The following is an 18,912-nucleotide window of genomic DNA, read 5'->3' on the forward strand; positions in this document are numbered from 1 at the left end:
TCATTTTAAGAGTGAGTCATTATCATGGTGTTTTATTCCACTGAGAAGCTGTCATGGAAGAGTGTTTAGAATCGGAGGCCTCAATTATGGATTTTGTCTCCTCTCCTCTCCTGCCTGCCCTCCTCCTGTACCTTCTCCCCTCTTGTCCACCCGTCTCTATGAGTAATCCCGATGAACAGATGGATGGAGGAGGAAACAAAAGGGGCATGCCAGCTTGTTGCGCTGTTTTAACACCGTCAATCAGTCTCCTCCCCCCTCTCACCTCCTGCCCCCTTCCCATCATGCTCTTGTTTTTATTTGTGTCAACATTTCAGCCTGTTCTGTCTTAATCTGTACCCCCTTCATCCCTCCTCTTTAATCGTTTCATTCAGTTCTATTCCCCAGCCATCCCTGCTGGGTTTATTGGTCATCTCACAGCCAGATATGTGTGGTCTGTAACTGTAAAAGGGTTGTCAGTGTTGCCCTGAAGGACAAACACTCTCACATACTAATGGATAGTACCTCACGTCAGAGTAGTCACGTAGCAAGGCCACGTGCCGCTTTGTGTTCATCAATAACTTTTACCTAGCAATAGCATCCAGGAATACCAACGAGGTGGACTTGTTTACTAGCCTGGCTGGATTTATGTCTCCACTTGCTCTTTGTCGCACTGTATGAAAACGAAGCTGCTTGTATTGATCTTCGGTGTTGCATTCAGAACGCTTGCTCTTTGCGTGTTTGATCTTACTTTGTCACAATTGACTGTTTCACCACTGTTGCACATGAGCAGTAAGATGAGCGGTTATAAATGATCCAACTTAAATGCCGATATATCCAACTTATGGTTGTGGGGTGCGGTGGTTGAAAAATGCACACCCCACATTAAAAGACATGCATTGTTGACATAAATTATGTTTTCATGTGTTTTGTTCTGGTACCACAATATATTTTATACGTATGTCAAATGAGTGACCTGGTAACGTGAAGGGCGAACACACAAAATCCAATGAAATATGGTCTAAAAATGTCATTATAAAAGGGGAAATCAATATATTGATTTAATAAAATTGATCATGGTGAATACTAATTCATATTTTCTTCGACTTCCACTGTCGTGTTTGTTCTTTTGGATTATCGGTTACCTCAAAGAACGCCTTTGTTTGCATTTGTACTATGCAATTATGATCAACTCACTGATGCATCAATTTGCTAGTTCAGTTCAGTGCAACAGACTTTGCAGGCTTCAGAGTGATGTACTTTCAAATGATGTTCAATATCAAGCCATTTTTCAAGGATATTGATGATACTTCACGCTACCTGTCACACATACACACACATACACCACAATTACTTATGGATTGATCCAGCCTGGCTCTGTGCCCTGCCCCTGACTGAGATCACGCTTTGTGATGAGATGACCTTAGACAGGCGAGACGTGGCTCCACAAGCGCACGCTGACATTCATGCTTACAGATTAATGCAGTCATAGACGGACATAGGCAAACCAACAAGTTAGCTGAAAAGCAGTTTAATTTCCATTCTACCAAGATTTGTTATCATTTTTTCAGTCTCTTGGATTTTCATGGTATATTTTTATTATTGGTGGGGTTTTTTTTTTTACTGACAACTTTGCTATTGTTGACATTTGACACAAACTGAACTCCTCCGCTTGTTATTGCAGCTCTCTCTCAGTCACTGGAAACATAATCCTTTGAATCGTTCAACCTTCGAACTCTTCCCCCGCTTCAGAGTGACGGCAGCTCTTTTACACAAGTGCGCCGGGAGCAAAGCTGTTAATGCAAAAGAAGCGCCGCTCACATTCCCTGAAAAGGAAACAGGGGAAACAGGAAATGACCAAGATGCTCATTCTTCATCAGGGTCAAGTGCTTGAACATGCTCGGGAATGCTTTGCAGAGGGGCTCATATTTTCAAGTCCACCCCCAGAGACATGTATGAAGTGATATGCTTCTTGTTTCACAAAGTGTGACATTGCAGGTTAAAATATTTGCCACCATTCATGCATAAATATGCTTGTTCTTCTAAACCTGCATCAGGCCAGTGACCATATTTGGTAACTTGTGCCTCCCTTGCAACTGGTAAATCAAAGGAGATACTCCAGGAAAACATATTTGAACTAATAGTAGTATATTTAAAATACCATAATAAACAGTGTTTGGTCTTTGCTTTGACAAAGTGTCAACTATTCCCAGTACGTTTACCTTATTGATGCATTTTCATGAAAAAAAAATAGTAGGAGAGTCATTTCAAACATCTCTCTGATAAGTATAGTACTGTGGTTAACATGCAGATGACATCGTTCCCTATTCTTGATTAATCTCATATTTTGAACAAGGAAAACTCATTCATGAAATATTCCATAACTTTTAAAAGTAGTTTGCAGCGTACATGTAAATAGTTGTTTTTCTTTCCCCTCATCATGCCTGCACACGTCGGCACTGCAGCCACGTGTTTTATTGCCAGAGGTGTCACCTTGTGCCCCAGAACACGCCTGCCGTTTCAGCATTATCCCGTTGGTAAACAACGAGGAAGGACAATGGCGCCCCACGGGTCAGTGTTTGGTGGGTGGATGTGGGCAGGCGTTGCCTGGCACATGCTGACCATCAGCACTTCGCAAAGCCTCAGAGAAAAGCAGCCGCTGGGGGATTCTGCGGATGATGCTAGAACGACTGACCCGAAAAGGGAAGGCCTCCGCCCGCGCGCTCGTGTGTGTGTGTGTGTAAACATGCATGTGTGTGTTTCTATGTGTGCACTTGCAAAAGTGGCTGAGATAGTTTGTTTTGATTCGGTGGCTGTGTGTGATCCGGTTTGGGGGCTGTTCCAGACAAAGGGCCCGCCATCTCTGTCTATTCACTGTACAGAAGTGGTGTTAGTGGAGTGAAAGCTGCTCTTATTCCAACTTCCAGTGGGTCAGACAGCCTCTGGTGAAGTCAGCAGTTCAAAGATGGGGTCCTGCGGTTCACAACATTCATACAGTAACTACGAAAGTAAAGCTAAACGCCGGAAGACGCACCCATTCTCACAAACACACTTAAAAGCAGGAGCCTTCAAAAGTCTGCTATAGGTTCTTCATCTTATTAGGGGTTTTCAATGAATATGTGCAAAACTACTTTTCAAAAAACCTCAAAACAGCCAAAGTCCCTTCCCGTTATTAGTGATGCCTTCCCAGGACTAAGTTATTAACCACGGACTGCTTTTAATGCACTCATAACTTTTATTATATTGTACACACTGACTTACCTTTTGAGTTAGTTCAACTCAAGCCATTCCAATAACTATTTTTACAGCTTCAGTAAATCCAGTAGACTCTTTTATGTTATTAAAAATACTTTACTGACATCAAATTTGTACCATTTACAAGATCATTACAAATAATAAAGCCACTATATAACGTATAGATATAAAATAAAAAATGCAACCCTCTCAAGCCATTCATTTGTACCATTTTTAGGATCAGTGAAAACTAATTAGGATCATAATGATTTATAGAATAGATCAAAATAAAGATTAAAAATATCTCAAATGAATTATATTTTGCTTAATCTGCAATGATACTGTCATTGGGCATCAAGTCAACTTAAATAAAATGGGTTTATTAAACTCAATAAAGTTATGATACTGATGCTTAAAATGATAAAGTGTACTCAGTTCAGTTGAGTTATCATGACAAATATTCATTTTTTTTTTGTTGAAAGACATCAATGCAAATGATATTTATCTTGCATTCAAGTGATTACAACATCCTTCTTTGATTAAGATGTGCTATTAGGAATTACAGTTTTTTTGAAAACTTGACAGAAAACTCACAACTAAACATCTAATAACTTGATTATATTCTTAAAATATGTTACCAAAACCTTGATGTTTTAAGTCCAAGACGATACAAGCATATAATATGCTCATCCCGATCCAAACAGAACCAAAGATACAAGATGATCCGTCGAGGTCTGTCTGTGTTCAACGCTCAAAATAACTAAATCCCTTTCAGTAACAAAAGGATGCTGTTACCTCACCTGAGTTTTTGTCATTTTTACAATAAAATCTGCGTCCCAGCTGTGCTTTTCCCAGTGTATAATATGTGTTTGAGAGAAAATACACCTTTTGTAACACCCAGCATAGCTTGGCATTGTGTCGAGAGTGACTTCCTTAATGCCGTCGCTCTTATTAAGTGTCTCCTTACCTTCCGAAGCAAGAAAAAGTGCAACCTTATCCACCCATTGTGTTCACCGTAAATGTGCTTAAGTAAATGATACTTAACTCTGTAAGAGGATATGAATAAGCTCTCATCGATCAAAGAGAGATAGTGAAGTGTTAAAACCTGCAGCTTATCTTCCAAATTGAATAGTCCGGTTATAGAGTGCTGCAATTTTCACCTTATAGTAGACGTGTTTTCTCAAAGGTCGAAAGAGAAAGGGAGAAAAAATTCAGCCAATAACATTACTAAGGCAGCTTTTTTCAGACGTTTAATATTTTACTGTGTCTCATACTGTGCAATAATTGTTTTTTAACTTGTGAACATGACGTACAGCACATAAAAAGGAGTTTATTGAAAGTGTAAGGCTTTATTGGTCAACAAATAGTAAGTACAAGTAAGAGGGGAAAAAAAGCTTATTCTTGGAATATAGTAAAGTGAATGTTAAATATGATAAATAATATATAATAATATAAATAATAATATGATAATAATGCTCAATTGAGCCTCTGAGGTAAAGTCCGAGTCTCAGGCACTGGTTGCACAAAGGCAATTGTTAGTTGTTATCGGCAATTTCACTCATATTCACTTACATTTAGGTGCCTTTCAGCACAGAGGAGTCAGAACTGTGCCTGCAGAGAAAATATGTCTACTGTTGATTTTAATCTCATGACAGACTTAAGTTTTTATCCTCAAACTGTTGCTGTGGTGTCACATGTGCACGACCAGTGATCTCCCCATCCAGTCTCGCTGAAAGCAATCAGACTCAGTCTATTGTCTCTCGAATCTCTCGGCGGCCTTGATTGGATGTGACTGCACTTGATTGCGTCCTCCATCCCTCCCTCCGATTCCCCTTCCCGCCTCACTTTTCCTTCGCCTCATCCGTCTCGTCAGGCTGTCATCCCTCTGCGTCTCCGGCTGTGACTGAAGGCTGTGTAGTGACCAACTTAGCACATTGCTTTAGGGTTTGCAAACTGAGAGGCAGGAGCGACGGTTGGGTTTGTGTCAGCGGGCTTCACGTCACGTTGAGAAGTGTTTGCTATGCTTAAGCTTGCAGTGGCTGCTTCCACTGAGGTGACCCGAAATAAAATCACAGAGGAACACTGTGTTTAGCTCACAATAGCCGAATCTGTCTGAGCGGTTGAATTTTAGCATGTTAGTATAGGGGTAAAATCTGGATTGAGGCATTTTTAGTGGGAGTTTGCACTGAAATGCCAATTATGACTTTACATCAAAATATGCTTTTCTTTTGGGCTCCGTAGATAACAAAAAATACATGCCAGTAACAAGCTTTACTGCGTTCAGTCCTAGTTCAGCAATGCAACCAGCACACCTGTTACACTTACAAATGGTTTTGCATTGTTGCTTATTTTAAAATTAAGATTTGTTTTCACTGCATTTACATTTCATTCATCAGCTCTGAAAACCTTTATCCATCAGTATATTTCTTCTACAAAATCACAAAAGAAAAAGAGGCATGCTGGTGAACGGATAAGAAAGTAAGAGTCTAAGACAAAGTCAAACATCTGCTGAAAATGTTGCTGTATAGAAATATTTTAGAAAAAGATACTCATCATTCTTTGTAACTTCAAGTGATGCATTTTTACATCAAGATTAAGGCTGAATGCGACGAAAGCGTTTGCATTTTGTGAAGGTCATTTCAAATTTCAGGGAATCCACACACAAACAGGCTTTAATAAATCTGATATGTCAGTTTAAACATCTAATTAATTTTCTCTTGTTGCCAAAGCTTTTTTTTTTTTCTTCTTTATTTTTTTGTCACTGTCCTACATATCAGTCAGCTCAGTCAACGTGCACATGGCGAACGAGGCACCACAGCCATGGCGGCTGAAGGTCAGCGTGTGGCGCGCATGTAAACGGTCCCACTGGTGGATTAATTCAGTTACATGCGCGGCGTGCAAACACGAATGACATTTTATCTGGGCTTATACGTGGTATTATACTGCGCGGCCGAGACTTCCCAAAAGGTCTGTGTACCAGCGACTCATCCTTTAATAGGGACTCTTAAAATATCTTTGCAAATTCATGCTGCGTGCGGTAAAGTGTGATATCTTGAGGTCAGAGGTTTCGCACGTGTACCCTTCAGATTTATCTCAAAAAAGAACGGCAGCCTCCAGAAATGCTCAACAAGTACTGGAACACAGTGGCCAGATGAGAGACTATAACCCTGATGTAAGGAAGAAGAGGTCATAGACGGACCTGCCCACCAGCTGATGGCATCCTACTCCTCTTCCTCTCTCTTATCTTTGCTTTTGTTTTCTCGCCTGTGAGAAAATGAGCAATGAGAAATTATTTTTGACCCGGCAGCTTCAGGACGAACATAAGACATGTGCATGTGTGCACATTTCTTTGGACATTATTGCTGCCAGAGGAATATCTTCCACTGCAATGAGCAGCACAGCCTTTAACTCGGAAAATAAAACTCCCCCAACAGGCGTCGTACGCCCATTAACATATTCAACAAACAGCTATGAAAGAGTGTTTGTCCCCTTCACGTTGAAGTTCACTTTAATGCTGCATGTTCATGTGTTTCCAACATGAATGTCTAAACAGTGTCCCGGTTCACACTTGGTGACATTCTAGCTGTTGAAATATGGAGATCTTGACATTTGCACATGGTTGTGTGTGTGTGTGTGTGTGTGTGTGTGTGTGTGTGTGTGTGTGTGTGTGTGTGTGTGTGTGTGTGTGTGTGTGTGTGTGTGTGTGTGTGTGTGTGTGTGTGTGTGTGTGTGTGTGTGTGTGTGTGTGTGTGTGTGTGTGTGTGTGTGTGTGTGTGTGTGTGTGTGTGTGTGTGTGTGTGTGTGTGTGTGTACTTTTTTTTTCTTTTTCGCCCTTGGGCAATCTCATCTCTGGAGATAAAAACAGAAACGCAGGACACCAACAGATGACGGATGAAGACTTATTGCCATGCTGGGGATATGTACAAGATAAAGGACTTTATTTCAAAATTAAAGAACAAAAATTCCAATCGAAGAAACACTGAAATGTTGTGAAAATACATCAGCATTTACATACATCTTCTTTATTATCATTAAATACACACCAATCATCTCTTGATATTTTGTTCCAAAGAATCTTTTTGAATCTTCTACTAAAGTAAACGATGCAGTATTCAAACTGTCTTTACATTTCTTTCTGGTATTCCATAAGTTCCTTCCATGAGCAGGCCTATAAATGCGCTGGGTTTCACCGTGTCTCTGTGAGGAAACGGCCTGCGGTCCAGTTAACTTCAATATGGCCACTGTCACTGTGGGCGAAGAAGCCGCTTTCGCTGTGGCAGAGTGGAGCATTAATCTAATTAATCTTAAAATGGGATATTACATTTGCATGATCATATTGCCTGCCCCCCCCCCCCCCCCCCCCCCAATGAGATTAGAGGATTTTAGTATGCATGGACAGCGCTTTCTCTCTGTTGTTTTTCAGTCTCGATTTACGAGTGCGAGTTGCATCCAACAGGACATTTGTAATTAGCCGTGTCCTGGGGTTACACTCTCTGGCGAACTCAGCTGGAAAGCAATGTGACACAATGCTTTCTGAGCGTGTTTTCATTACTATACTCTCCATCTGACATGCTTGTTCTCCGGTACACTTCTATTTAGCAAGGAGCTTTGTGAGTTCACCTTGAGATGCCTCTGAACGCTCCCTGTGGCTGCTCCACATGTATGCACGTGTGTGTGTGTGTGCGCTCTGTATGTGCAGATGCTCACTGTGAGTAATGAAGATGTAAAGATGCACTTACCTACCTGACAGCAGAGCACTGCTCTATCCCATCTCGAGCAGCTCACGAGGGTTGGTGTCACCCTCTGAATACAATATTCATTCCTGCGTCTTTATCATAGAGAATAAAAGACACAATCACACAAGTTATATTTGCAATGCAATAAAGGCTGGCTCACGTGCTGCACGTGAACCAGCCTTTATTGCATTATTTATATTTATTTACTGCTTTTCAGAGTTTAAGCAATTGTTGTTGTTTTAAGGACTACAGCACAAGTCAAATTTTATATTTTCACTCATGTTAAAATCTGTTGCGGCTTCTTCTGTTCTTAGATTGAATGCAGGAAGAGAAGCAGAATGACTCGTGGTGTCGTTATTTTTACGAAATGGTTTTACAAGACTGATAGGGCTTGTTATTTTTGATTTCCTTCTGCAATGATATTGACTGTTCTTGGGTCGTTAAAAAAAACAAATTACACCTTTGAACTTTTTTGAACAAATATATTGCTCTGTGAAAATGTACATTTTCTGAAGGTGCCCGTCAACAAACGTGTATTAGTTTGAAAGCAAGAAAGAAAGAAAGACAGACAGACATTCATCGGCTGACCGCAGATTGCAATATTTAAGTTTCTTTCTCCCTCAGTACTTTAAGGATCCCTGAGGGCAAACTGCACACGTCTAAGCTTGTCCAAAGTATGCCAGTTCACTTTCTAATCTCCTGGAATTAAATGAACTTTATCAGTAGTGGAAAAGAAAAATCATGCTGATGTTTTAATTACTTAATCTCCATGGCTTAGGAGTGGCTGAAATGTGTATTGTGTAAAGCACATTTCTCTGCGTAGTGATGTCACAACGCCACTGTTGTGCTGATTTATTCACGCAAATGAATTAAGACCTGCCGATGCACATGTGACAATTTATGCAGAGCACGAGTCCGTGAACATAAAAGGATAAAACAAACAACCATAACATGCAAAAAAACAAAGATAATTTTCCTTCGTCGTAGTTTACGAGAGCCCATTAATGCCAACATGACTGCCGCGTGCTTGCGGTGGCTCTGTGCGTCAGTCTGTGTCCCGCTGTCATACGCCACACAAACAAAAGCTAGCGCTTGTGGGCTTGCACTCATGTGGAACCAGATCCATATGACTAATTTGGTGTGTTTGTACACGGCCGTGCCAATCCGAGTGCGGTTCTATTCGCAGCAGAGGGCCTGATTGTTCCGGGCGAGCGCACTCACATGCCATATGTTTACAGGCAAGCACGTGGTAGGCATCTCGGTGGTGCACACGGGATATCCCAGTGTCTGAAGAGCATAGTAATGTGAACACAACAAGTAAACAATAACTCCACAAAACCGCTTGTGTCTGCTTTTTAGGAAAACACATGGAGGCGAGGCGTTATTGTAGGACGGGTACAAAGTAAAATCACAAAGAGGATGAAGAACATGCACGATGCTGAAGTTGTTTAAGTTACATGGATGTGAAGCAGGTCTGTTTTGACTTCAGCTCCGGCAAAAGTCTTTATGTTGGCAGAATGATAAGCTGTCTGCCAGGATAGCGACTCGCAGAGCTTGACTGAAGATGGCTATTAAATTAGTCCACTTCAAAGGAAAATCCAACAGAGTGAACTCTCCATTGTAGGTCAGACTAAACATTTACAACTATTTACCTACAGTTCATTTTTATACCCTGATCCGCTATACATTATACTTACACTGTTTACGATTTTTCTCAGTCTGTGTATGTGCGTTTGATTATTCTAAGATATGACGGCAACATTTAAAATGCTACTAATGATAAACTCTGTAATAAAGTACGTTGTGTTTTTTTTTTCCATTTGTAGAGTGGATTCGGACTCGGTTACTCTGTGAACCACCCTGACTTTACTATCGTGGGCACAAGGCTTCTCGGTGGGACGGTGACACACCTGAACATGGACAGGAACAGGAAGTGGGTGCCGGGCTTCACAGCGGTGCTATTGATACTCCTGAGTTACATGAGCTCAGCGCTTGAAGTGCCTCTTGATCGTAAGTATTCTTCTCATCGATTTGACATTCACTGTGATTGTAAGGCAAAATGTGAATACAGGTAACATGGAATATTCAGCTGTTTCATATCGTAAAAGTAGAATGAACATTTTAAACTCTGTCTATGAAAAAATTTGTGATGCACAACTTATAACTTCCTTTTGTCGTCTCAATGAAAATGGAAAAGTTATGTTGCTTAAACTGTCAACTTCCGATTAAGATACTGCAAAATCATCATGCGGCTGGTTTTTATCTGTGCCACTTTTCTTCTGTGTGGTCTTTTGTTGCCCTTCTCTCTCCTTTTATCGAATAAAATAGAATAGACTAGGACTTTATTTATATAGCACCTTTCACAGACATGAGTCACAAGGTGCTTTACGGCACTAAAAACTGAAAAAAATAAAACAGAGATAAGATTAGTAAAAATACAGAAGCAAGGAAAACATACATAGTCATACAAAAAAGTAAAATTGAGCATCTGCAGGTCAAAGGCCTGCCTGAATAAAAAATGCTTTTAACTGCTTCATGAATGAATAAATACATTAATTATAAATTGTTTTGTGGCCATGGATTATAAACGAGGCCTTTATTTTCAGATGAACCGTTGAATGTTGACCTGATATCTTGTCTTTCTTAAGTTTATGCAGTTAAAAATCATTCCATCTTGTTTTCCTATAAATTTGGCATATCGTCCCAACGTTTTTGGAAATGAAGCGGCATTTCAGTTTTGCACGTTTCGGCATGAGATTTTTTTTGTACATGATTACATTTTTTAAAAGGAGTCTTTTTACCTTGATATTGCTGTCCTCGTGTACTTTTCTTGCATTTCCTGCTCCTCCCGAGTACACTCCCACGGAAAACCTACTTGAATGCATAAAAGTATACGAGTGCAACTATTTTTCTTGAACTTGTGTTTTCCTTCTCGCAACAACTAACAACTTTCCTCAATATTCCATTACTGTGGCACGGCATGTCACGGTGGACAAAAAGCTAAAGTACTGGAAGGATGTAAGTTGGCCCAAATGCTGCTGTGACCTTCAGTGTGGCGTTTTCGCTCTTAGGATAATGTTTTGCTTCTGTGTGGCTATAAGCAGTGGTGTGCATGCATTTTTTTTGGTTTGTTTTTTTACAGCACTGTGAGCATATAAAACGACCTGCTTATCTTAAAGTGTCACTTAGATGTTAGAGATGGTAAGTCGTCCGATGCAAGGCGAGATGGCTGCTGTGTGTTTTGTTTGCAGGCAGCGTTTCAGCACTACATGACCTGGTTGTCAAGTTTGGCTGAATGCTTGTTGCATGCTACTTGCGTACGTTCGGCTTGAACACTTGCGCCGTGTGCTGCGTTCACATTGCCGGGGCTCGTATCTGAATCGTGCTTCCGTTCGTGTGTCTCCAGTGCCCCAACCCCCCACCATAACGCTACAGTCCCCAAAGGATTACATCTTTGATCCGCGGGAAAACATCGTCATCCACTGCGAGGCCAAGGGGAAGCCTCAGCCCAGGTGAGAGGAAACAACTCCCAGTGCCTAATGAGCGGTTTACATGCTGCGTTACGGTTTAATCGCAGCTCCCTTTTCCGAGGCGCAACTTAACCTGGAGCCGTGCAGAAATAGCACCATCGCGGCTGTTGTCTTAGCAACCGGCCACTTGAGGAGCACACCTGAAAGAAGCTGCGGTTGAGATGCATCACCATTTTAGAAATTAAGTTGAAATCAGTTGTAAATGTGCTGTTGAGAAATCAGTAATTCAAATTAATCTGCATGAATAAGTCATGAATTATTCAAAAGACAAAGTGAAAAACAGGTCGTCCCAGACAACCACACTGATATTTAACATCTTAATGCTTAATGTGTATTTGTCACATAAATATGTTTATATGCTTAATTGTATGTTTCTAAGGTAATAATTATATATGTTATGTGAACATATGTAAATGTAAGTGTCTATATCTGTACATCTGTCCACCTTATTTTTATGTTAATGCAGCACATAAAACCTTCAAAACAAATTCAATGTATGCTGAACATACCTGGCAACGAACATCTTTCTGATTTACTCCAATTATTTGAAGTGTGGGAGAAAAGCAAAACCTCTGGAGAAAACCCACTTTTACAAAAGGAGAACATATAAACACCTAAAGAACCCAGTGCAGTACCGAACCTGAGACATTCTCCCTCTAAGGCTATAACCACTGCCATTTCCTTGATTTTAACAAATAGACTATATTGCATGTAATCTTCTTGTTTCCCGTGTGGAAAGTAAAATAGTAATAATCATTGTTTTCCTTGATTCCTAGCTTTTCATGGACAAGAAATGGGACCCACTTTGACGTAGAGAAAGACTCAAAGGTCTCGATGAAGCCTGGATCAGGAACTCTCGTCATTGACATCAGTGGGGAGAAGGCCGAGGCGTACGAGGGAACGTACCAGTGCACCGCTCACAATGAGCACGGCACTGCTGTATCCAATAGCATTGTCATCAGACAGTCCAGTAAGTCCTCTGACTGATCTGAACTGCAATATTTCCTTAGGTTTTCAACAATGACAACAGATTTTCATAGCTTGAGTTGGAGTTTTCAGCATTTGGCGACAAATATGAATGAATATAATCAGCACCTTGTGACAATGAGACACTCTTATTACCTTTGTCTGATGTTTGTGGCTCACAGGGTCCCCCTTATGGTCAAAGGAGAGAAATGAGGCCATTGTGGTGCAGATGGGGGTCTCCCTTGTGCTGCAGTGCCGCCCCCCTGCAGGGCTTCCCCCTCCTGTTATCTTCTGGATGGATAACAGTGAGTCATTTCCTTATACATGTACAGTATATGCATCAACAACAAAGATGATAACAGACTTTGTTCTCATCTGTACATGAACTGAATGTACACTCAAAGCTGCATTCAGTCACAAGAAAATCCTATTCAACATTAAACAACCCATTTGGTTTATTAAACTGCTCTTTGTTTTGATGTGTAATACTCTCTCACTCCCTCCCTTTTAGACTTTCAGAGGCTGCCGCTGGATAAGCGAGTGTCCCAGGCCATCAATGGAGACTTGTATTTTTCCAACGTTCTCCCAGAAGACACCCGGAGTGACTACATTTGTTACGCTCGCTTCCCACATACACAGACCATCCAGCAGAAACAGCCTATTTCCGTCACGGTGTTGAACAGTAAGTACAAAAACAAGAACTGAACAGGTCAACATTGAGCACAATTGATATTGCGGGAAAGAAACTCGACATCAGATGGTGTTTAGATGGTGTTTAGAGATTCTACATGTATGTCTGAAATACACTTTCACTGACTAATGCATTGGCTATTAAGACAAAGAAGGAGACGCCATCGTCAAGTAAACCATTGTCTGTTTAATCCTTTAGGCTTGCATGCTTATGGTTTTCTGTTATATTACAGTGGAAACAATGAATGAGACTCTGGCTGCTTTGTACAATTTCACTGATATCTTTAGTGGTGAGTGCTGCCGGTTTATTCCCACTCAGCCCATCCAGTGTGAACCCCAGCCCTGTTTTCACTCCGTGATACAACCACACCTGACACACTCACCCTCACCCTAGCCCCTTTACCCTCTGCTGTGTTTACATTAACACACACTCTTTCCTGGGTTTCTCCTATTCCATTCTCATGCAAAACCAGTTGTAACACTACAGCCTTGCCATTTTTTTTGCTCAGTACAAATGAAATTCTTCTGCATGGCATGAAAAAAATTGCCTACGAAAAATGAACAGCATCCAGTAATTATGAATGATTCACTACAGTCTGCCATGGTTGATCAAGCCTCAGTGCATATCTAGCTTTATTTTAGCTGAAATAAAATACATTAAATCAAAGATTTCGAGGAAATATTACTTTATTACATGATCATTGCTCTTTATCATGCATTCTGGATGGCAAGTGTTTATTTACTGACCTTTTTAGCAAAGTTTTAAATAAATGTGAATATTTCCATGAAGAATGCTTTAAATATGGGCACGTATGTTTCTCTCTGAGCATAAACTTCTCTGTCCCTCATCCTTTCCAACAGAGCTCACACTTTATGTGAAGAAGTATAAAAAGACACAATGGAAAAAAACAAAACAAAAAAACAGACAATTTACTAGGTCATTGCTCCCTCATTTTCTATTCCTTCTTTCACTTTGGCAAACTTATTTGACTTAATTGCACCTTTTCCCCTCATGATGTCAGTGCCCCCCCCAAAAGTCATATAGTCTAGCTTCCCAAACATCTCTCAAACAAACCCTGTAGCAAGAAAATTCTTCCCGCTGATGTTTCAGTCTGATTATGTCTCATGTCCTCATGTGTTTAGACAGCCCAGAGGGGGAACGTCGCCCTGGCTTCATGCTGCCTTTGGGTACCACCAGCACCAAGATGGTTCTGAGAGGGGAAGCTCTGGAGCTGGAGTGCATTGCCGATGGCTTGTAAGTCTGCACATCCACTAATCTACCAGTCTCTACTACTGTACAAATGAAGCAAACACTATGAGGAGTTGGAGTGGTAAAATCACGAAGTGTTTGAACTCGTATTTACAATGGTTTCTTTGACAGACCCACTCCAGATATTTCCTGGGAGAAGGACGGAGGCGAGCTTCCCAGCAGCAGGATGTTGTTCCTCAACTACAAGAAAACACTTCGGATTTCTGATGTAAATGAGGCTGACGGTGGCGATTACCGCTGCATGGCTACAAACATCCTGGGACATGTACACCACATCATCAAGGTCACGGTCAAAGGTACGTTAGTCTCGAATTTTCTCAGAAGTGGTTATTACTTCCACCCTAAATTAAGCGAAAGTCTCATGAGTTTCCGTCCACCCTTTCATTCCTGTTTACAACCCGCAGCGGCTCCTTTCTGGGTCAGCGCTCCCAGGAACCTGATCCTGGCCCCCAATGAGACCGGCATCCTGACTTGTCGGGTCAGCGGAGAACCCAAACCGAAGATCAGCTGGTTTGTTAATGGAGTTCCCATCGAGAGTGAGTAAAATGATCTGAGGCGTAAAGAGCAGTGGAATGTTGCACTTTGGTGGATCCACTCTTACACTGTCTTAAAAAGAAAAGTTACAAACTTAACATTGTTGGTTGCAGGCCTTTCATTTAATATACATTTGTGATCGAGTGCAGAGCTCACCCGTTTGGAAGAGACTCAACATAAAGTTCTCTCAGGCATGTGGTCATGATTCACCCCGATCTCCGTCAGTTAGAAGTCTACCGGGCGCATCCAGCTGTGAGGAGACCCTGGAGTCTGCCTTGGACACACTGAATAGATTTAATGTCTCAGTGAGAGCGGGTCGAAGGCGCCCCAGAATAACTAGAGCTCTTCATTTTGCCACCACGACCCCATGTGGAGAATATAAAAAAAACGGACAGAACGAACAATATGCCATACATTTATTGTTTCATATAGTAAATGCCTTTAATACTCCTGTCTGGTTCGTTGCTAGATGCGCCTGAGGATCACACACGCAAGGTGGAGGAGGACACGGTGATTCTCAGTAACGTGCAGTCCGGGTCGAGTGCTGTCTACCAGTGTAACGCATCCAATGAGTTTGGCTACCTGATGGCTAATGCTTTTGTCAGCGTTCTTGGTGAGTTAAAGCACGTTTAACAGCTGCTGCATTCGATAAGTTTAATCAAGCACAGTTTCTGAGCTGGAAATTTATTCCTGTGTTTTTCTTCCATACAGCTGAAGCTCCAAGGGTCCTAACTCCACCCGACCAAGTGTACAAGGTCATCACTAATAACCCTGCACTGCTGCACTGTGCTTCTTTTGGTTCACCGATACCCAGCATCACGTGGTAAGAGGCTTACCGGATGAAACAAACACTTCCATATACACTCGTATTAGAAAGCTCAGGTGCAGTAAAGTTAAGCTGTCTTTTGTCATCGCCATGTAGGTTCAAAGACAGTCAGATCAGCATTAAGAACGGTGACCTGTATGTGATCCATGAGAATGGTACACTGGAAATCAACGTGGCCCAGCCAGCGGATAGTGGAAAGTACACCTGCATTGCCACCAACAACCTGGGGATCAAGGAGAACCACGTCTCCCTGGAGGTTAAAGGTCAATATGAAAGAATCACATTGCAAAAAGCAACAAAAGTGCTTTATTTCAGTCAGGGGGGTTTCAGTTGAGCAATAACAGTATTTTATTTCCCTTTGGTCTTCCAGAACCAACTCGTATTCTGAGGCAGCCTGAATACAAGGTGGTGCAGAGAGGAATGAGCGCCGTGTTCGAGTGCAAAGTCAAACACGACCCGTCACTCATTCCCACCATGACCTGGCTCAAAGACAAAGGAGAGTTGCCAGATGATGAAAGGTAATACTTGAAGACTATGTTTACAGTTTAACAAAAGTCTTTGCTAAATGTCTAATCTGTAGGAAAAACCACATGCATAAACAACAACAACAACAACCAAATTTTTTTTTTGGTAATACTCTCAGGTTTGAGGTGGACATGGACAGCCTGACCATCAAGTATGTGACCGACGAAGACGAGGGCACTTACACCTGCGTCATGAACACCACCCTGGATCATGACTCAGCCAGCGCCATGCTGACTGTTGTGGGTACGGCACACATTTTGAATGATCTTCTTCTTTTTTTTTCTTTTTTTTTTAATTCCTCCATGAACTAAAAGTCTGTTTCTGTTTATTTTGCCCTCACATGAATACTGTTCTGATCTGACCTTTGTACTGATTTTCTACTTAAATTCTTTCCTAGAATCACATAATAGTTGGTCTTTCTGCTTTTTTTTTTAAAAATGTCTGTAAATAACATCTAACCCTCTTCTTGAACTTGATTATTGCTTCTTGCTGTCAGAGGCAACTCCTACTCCAGCAATCGTCTACGGTAAACACTTTGTTTCCAGTGTTGCATTTTGCAGCTCTCAGTCCCTCATGTCACCCTCCGTTATTTTATGAAACGCCTCCCTTTGTAGTTGCAACAACTTCTTTTTTTTTTTAAATCGTGTGTGTTCTGTTTAAAATTTAAAATGTACAAAAATGTTGCTTATTTCACAGCTAATTTCTGATTTCAAATATTTAAGACGGATATCAAAGATCTATCACATGGGTTTACAATGAATTTTCAATATTAAATGCTAAAAAGATTATATTTTACAATCCTGTTCCGGAATTCTACTAATAAAGATATATGCATGTATTATTTCATGGACTATATGAAAACACCCAGAATATAAAATCTTAGTAGAAGCCAAACATATGTTTAAATACATGATAGACTTTACTACACCTCATTCATTGGTCATTCATGCAAAGGTATTGTGTCAATGTCAATGTTTGTGGGTTTGCTGTTTTCAATGGATGGGCACTTTTTTTTATTGTTCTCCCGTCCTGAGTTCCTTGTTGTGTTTACAGAGAGACCGGACCCTCCCACTGACCTCGAACTGACTGACCAGACCGAGCGGAGCATCCAGCTCACCTGGACCCCCGGAGACGAACACAACAGTCCCACTCAGAGTATGAAAAGTCCTATTACGCCTTCATTACATTTCTTTTTCCATGAAATGTCCAAATCATTGTCCTGACGTTAGTTTTGTAATCCCAGTGACAAAAATCTGAATTATTACACTTTTTCTTTACATACTATTCTTTCTAGAGTTTTTGATCCAATATGAGGATAGGCTTCACAAGCCGGGAGTTTGGGTCAACCTGACAGAAGCAGCTGGTACCAGCACCACTGCACAGTTGGCCCTCTCTCCTTACGTCTACTACTCCTTCAGAGTGCTGGCTGTAAATAACGTGGGCGACAGTGACCCCAGCCAGCCGTCGCGCCAATACATGACCAACCCTGCAGGTAATAAACACAAACAACCTCCAGGAAATACAGTCACGTACTGTTGTGTCCGGAATTGTAAAAACTATCCAGACTAAGCTGTAATTTCCTGGTTTTCTTAGCTCCTGATGAAAATCCATCAGGAGTTCAAGGAGCGGGATCAGAGCCTGGTAACTTGGTCATCACCTGGATGGTAAGATTTCTCATTTACACCGAGAAATCAGAACATTTCAGTGTTGTTTTTCACCGAATGACTAATTTCAATGATAATTTGTGCAGCCCTTGACTGGATTCCAGTCCAACGGGCCTGGCCTGGAGTACAAAGTTCACTGGAGACGGAAAGATGTGGAAGAGGACTGGTCATCACAGAATGTGGCCAATGTGTCACACTTTACCGTGTCTGAAACTCCAACCTACGTGCCATATGAGATAAAAGTTCAGGCTTTGAATGATTATGGCATTGGCCCCGATCCCGGAGTGGTGATTGGATACTCTGGTGAAGACTGTAAGTGGCCTTTATGAAGAGAATTTAATGCTGAGGTCGTCGTGTATTATAAATTAGGAGGAAAATGACAACTTTTGCATGAACTTTTCATTTCAGTAGGAGTCTTACTCGCCATATCCTTATTTTAGAGATAAATAACTTCATGTTATGTGACCTTGACCGTTTCTTTCTGGTGTCTCCCCCCAATTCTTTTCACTGCACAGTGCCTTTATCTGCTCCCGAGAGCATCCAGGTCATGGTTCATAACAGCACCCTTGCAGAAGTACACTGGGAGCCTGTATTGACCTCCTCAGTACGGGGAAAACTACAGGGATACAAGGTATTGTTGAAAAAAGAAAAATGCTTATGTTCTCAGTACTCCTCTGCTGAGATAACTTTGTTCTCCATGTTGAAAAGAACAATTTGCTTAACCATCTATCTCAAACCTGTCTTCAAGGTGTACTACCGCCGCCTGCGTGGCCTCCATGAGACTGAAGAGCAGCCAGACCAACAGCAGCAAATTTTAACTTTCAGTGGGAATCGCAGTGAGGGCCGTCTGCCGGGTCTGCAGCCTTACAGCATCTACAGCGTCTTCATCAAGGTCCTGAACAGCAAAGGAGAAGGGCCTTCGAGCAACAGCAAGACATTCGATACGCCAGAAGGAGGTGTG

At 41.4% G+C, this 18,912-nt stretch overlaps 1 protein-coding gene across 1 annotated transcript in view; it reads left to right on the forward strand.

Annotated features, from left to right (window-relative positions):
- The window catches only part of nrcama (neuronal cell adhesion molecule a), a gene marked incomplete at its 3' end in the record, with an annotated part of 50,696 nt that overhangs the window by 26,251 nt on the left and 5,533 nt on the right, over positions 1-18,912 (forward strand). The window contains exons 4-22 of the mRNA XM_080491680.1: positions 9,773-9,956; positions 11,353-11,458; positions 12,253-12,446; positions 12,625-12,747; positions 12,954-13,124; positions 14,276-14,387; positions 14,514-14,698; positions 14,807-14,938; positions 15,406-15,549; positions 15,648-15,759; positions 15,859-16,025; positions 16,133-16,280; positions 16,406-16,530; positions 17,341-17,442; positions 17,582-17,779; positions 17,881-17,951; positions 18,038-18,263; positions 18,467-18,582; positions 18,700-18,907. Of these exons, the coding sequence (XP_080347806.1) occupies positions 9,863-9,956; positions 11,353-11,458; positions 12,253-12,446; positions 12,625-12,747; positions 12,954-13,124; positions 14,276-14,387; positions 14,514-14,698; positions 14,807-14,938; positions 15,406-15,549; positions 15,648-15,759; positions 15,859-16,025; positions 16,133-16,280; positions 16,406-16,530; positions 17,341-17,442; positions 17,582-17,779; positions 17,881-17,951; positions 18,038-18,263; positions 18,467-18,582; positions 18,700-18,907 (2,734 nt within the window). The 5' untranslated portion in view covers positions 9,773-9,862. The remainder of the gene's footprint in view (positions 1-9,772; positions 9,957-11,352; positions 11,459-12,252; positions 12,447-12,624; positions 12,748-12,953; positions 13,125-14,275; positions 14,388-14,513; positions 14,699-14,806; positions 14,939-15,405; positions 15,550-15,647; positions 15,760-15,858; positions 16,026-16,132; positions 16,281-16,405; positions 16,531-17,340; positions 17,443-17,581; positions 17,780-17,880; positions 17,952-18,037; positions 18,264-18,466; positions 18,583-18,699; positions 18,908-18,912) is intronic.

This window comes from Lipophrys pholis, assembly GCF_963383615.2.
Source record: "Lipophrys pholis genome assembly, chromosome: 22".
Lineage (NCBI taxonomy): Eukaryota > Metazoa > Chordata > Actinopteri > Blenniiformes > Blenniidae > Lipophrys > Lipophrys pholis.